Source organism: Sphaeroforma arctica (genome assembly GCF_001186125.1).
Source record: "Sphaeroforma arctica JP610 unplaced genomic scaffold supercont1.542, whole genome shotgun sequence".
Lineage (NCBI taxonomy): Eukaryota > Ichthyosporea > Ichthyophonida > Sphaeroforma > Sphaeroforma arctica.
In genome coordinates, this window is record NW_014040016.1 from 57,232 (window position 1) to 60,286 (window position 3,055).

Consider the following 3,055-nt stretch of genomic DNA (forward strand, 5'->3'; position numbering starts at 1 on the left):
TAGTATATAATNTAGTTTTGTGTTAANGTGTTTCTCCTATGTCCATNTCTGTTAGCTTGTGTCGCGTCTTCTACTAGTGTGTTTGTTGGTGTCGNGTGNGTGTATGTCCTTATGATAGTATATATATATATGTGTGTGTGTGTGTGTGTGTCTATATGTCTGCGTTTATAATTATATTGATAAATTATATACATTTAAAATATATATATATATATATATATATATTTGTGTGTGCGTGTATGTATGTGTTCCTTTGTATATATATATATGTGTGTGTGTGTGTTTGTGTTTGTGTATCTATGTATGTATATTTTTGCATGTAGTTATGATGTGTATTTATCGATTTATGTTTAGGCATGTATCTATGTATGTATATATATATATGCATGTAGTTATGTATGTATTTTCATTTATACATATAAGAATACGTGTGTATCTATATATTTATCTACATATGTATGTTTTATATATATATACGTATAAGTATATGTACACGTTTATAGATATAAATACATATATATTTATATGTATATATATATGTGTGTGTGTATGTGTGTGTGTGTTTGTCTGCATATGGATATGTATGTACGTATTTTCGAATATTTAACCATGTATTCATGTATATCTGAATGTGTGTTTATATATACATATATATATATATATATATATAAATTAATACGTTTGTGAGTGAGTGTGCGTGTGTGTGTGTGTTTGTGTATAATGCTGTGTGCGCGTTTTAGTATTTGTTTGTGCATATGTTTGATTGTTCGTATAAATGTGGATACACGTCGTACCTCTTGAGCTGCTATCAATATCTGAAAATATCATTTGAGATTTGTCCCTCGAGTATTGGCGTGTATATGTATATTTGAATTTACGCTCGTAGATACCTTTAGTGGCTTTTTATATTTGTTTTCTGGCCCTATCCTTTCTCGCCCCTGCTTTTGGGTAGTTCCCTTATGCCTGTCATCGGTTGGCATCGCTTTACCTTTTTGTGCGCTCGGCCTTTCACTAAATCTCAAGTTTGTGTTGAATCGTTCAGGAGCAATCGGACAGGGAGATGACGATGCCTTTCGAGGAGTACCGCCAACTAAAGAAGAGTTTAAAGACAAGAGGTCGTATTTTTGGAGTGCCAACTGGATTCGGCTCAATGTTTGGAACATCGTTTGCTATTCTGTCGGCGAATCCAAATATAATGGAGCCGCCAGCCAATGTAGCTGACATACAGCTGATTATGTATGTCTTTGCCGATTATATTGCGCCGTATTTTATTAATGTTTTGTATCTGTTGTGAAAGAGTTTTGATGGATCCTTAATTCTACTTATGAGTGTCTGTTTTCGAGCTTATACTAGTGTAAAATGTATATTGAAAGAGAGTTTCGAGGTATATGTAATACGCGATCTTTGCCATGTGTGTACAGGTCCGTTTTGAAACACGGATCTTTAATCTCGTTGGTTTCGTATCGTTCGCTTTTACATAGCATCCACACTGATGAGACATACAAAAGGTGTTCACCAATATCATCATCTTGTGGTACCTATCGAATATGTGTGAACACTCAAGTTGTAATTTCTCGGGCTATATATACCAAGCCTTGGCGAGGCAAAATCTCACGCTCTAGGTTATCTATTATATTTTATTTTCCTATTAGGGGCATGGACCCAATGGTGGCCACCGTTCTGGCGACGAGTGTGATGGGAGGAGTTGGCTATGTAATGGGCGGTGCTATGTACGGACTTGTATGGAGGTTAATCAATGGCCACAAGGCCAGGCAAATAAGCTTGGTATGCAATTCGGTTTATTTCCCATGGCGTTAGTGTGATATATTCGGATGTTCAACCCGACCGTAACCGTCTTCGGAATGTGCTCGTCGTGAAACAAAAATATCGTTTGGACTGCAAGAAAGTTGTTTCTGATGACATGTTAGGTTTGCCCAATCATCTGCCCAGTCATCCGTGATTAGAGAAATCGGTTCGTATCGCACTAACTTTCCTTCTATGATCTTATGATATCCAACTTGCAGAGGGACGAAGACTTCTTAAACCGACTTGATAAATACCGATTCTCGGACGATCAGAAACAAGAGGACGATTATTACGGTGACAAAATTATAACGGTATGTTGCTAGCTGCTCATCGTTTTCTATTTAGTAGTGCATCGAATATTACTGTCAATTGAAACCATTTGGCATCTGTACGACTCTTCTTGCCACCAGAACACTAACCGAAACTGATAGAGTGCTTTGCGCTAATACTATTTCCAATCATCGCAGGTTGCCGATTACCGGGCGTGGCTCAAAGACCAAAATAAGAAGGCCAACAAGAACATGCTGGACTTCCAATGGCATAAGAAGCCAGCGTTTATGTGAGGCTGACGGCCACATCCAAGTAGTTACAGCAAATAAATAATCAAGAATTTGCTGCACTTCCAATGGCTTAAGAAGCCAGCATTTATGTGAGGCTGATGGCCACATCCAAGTAGATACAGCAGACAAATAAACAAGAATATGCTGGACTCCCAATGGCATAAGAAGCCAGCGTTTATGTGAGGCTGACGGCCACATCCAAGTAGTTACAGCAGACAAATAAACAAGAATATGCTGGACTCCCAATGGCATAAGAAGCCAGCATTTATGTGAGGCTGACGGCCACATCCAAGTAGTTACAGCAGACAAATAAACAAGAATATGCTGGACTCCCAATGGCATAAGAAGCCAGCATTTATGTGAGGCTGACGGCCACATCCAAGTAGTTACAGCAGACAAATAAACAAGAATATGCTGGACTCCCAATGGCATAAGAAGCCAGCATTTATGTGAGGCTGACGGCCACATCCAAGTAGTTACAGCAAATAAATAAGGTGCGACTTGTATATTAAGTCTGACTCTAATGAAAGGGGCACGGATGTTCTGCGAGCTACTTTCGTACACATGTCGTCCGCTAATACGCGCAGACATGGGAAACATGCATGAAGTAATGGTGTAACAAACGAATGGTCTCGTGTTGCGCGAAAGGGATCAAGAAACCGATTCGAACAATTCATATTCTTGGATTT

The 3,055-nt window shown here is 38.6% G+C and overlaps 1 protein-coding gene across 1 annotated transcript in view; it reads left to right on the top strand.

The window, feature by feature from the left end:
* SARC_07113 (hypothetical protein) overlaps positions 1-2,542 on the top strand; it is a 3,198-nt gene extending 656 nt beyond the window's left edge. The window contains exons 2-5 of the mRNA XM_014298968.1: positions 1,043-1,236; positions 1,653-1,785; positions 2,025-2,117; positions 2,274-2,542. Of these exons, the coding sequence (XP_014154443.1) occupies positions 1,043-1,236; positions 1,653-1,785; positions 2,025-2,117; positions 2,274-2,369 (516 nt within the window). The 3' untranslated portion in view covers positions 2,370-2,542. The remainder of the gene's footprint in view (positions 1-1,042; positions 1,237-1,652; positions 1,786-2,024; positions 2,118-2,273) is intronic.
* The last annotated feature ends 513 nt before the right edge of the window (positions 2,543-3,055 follow it).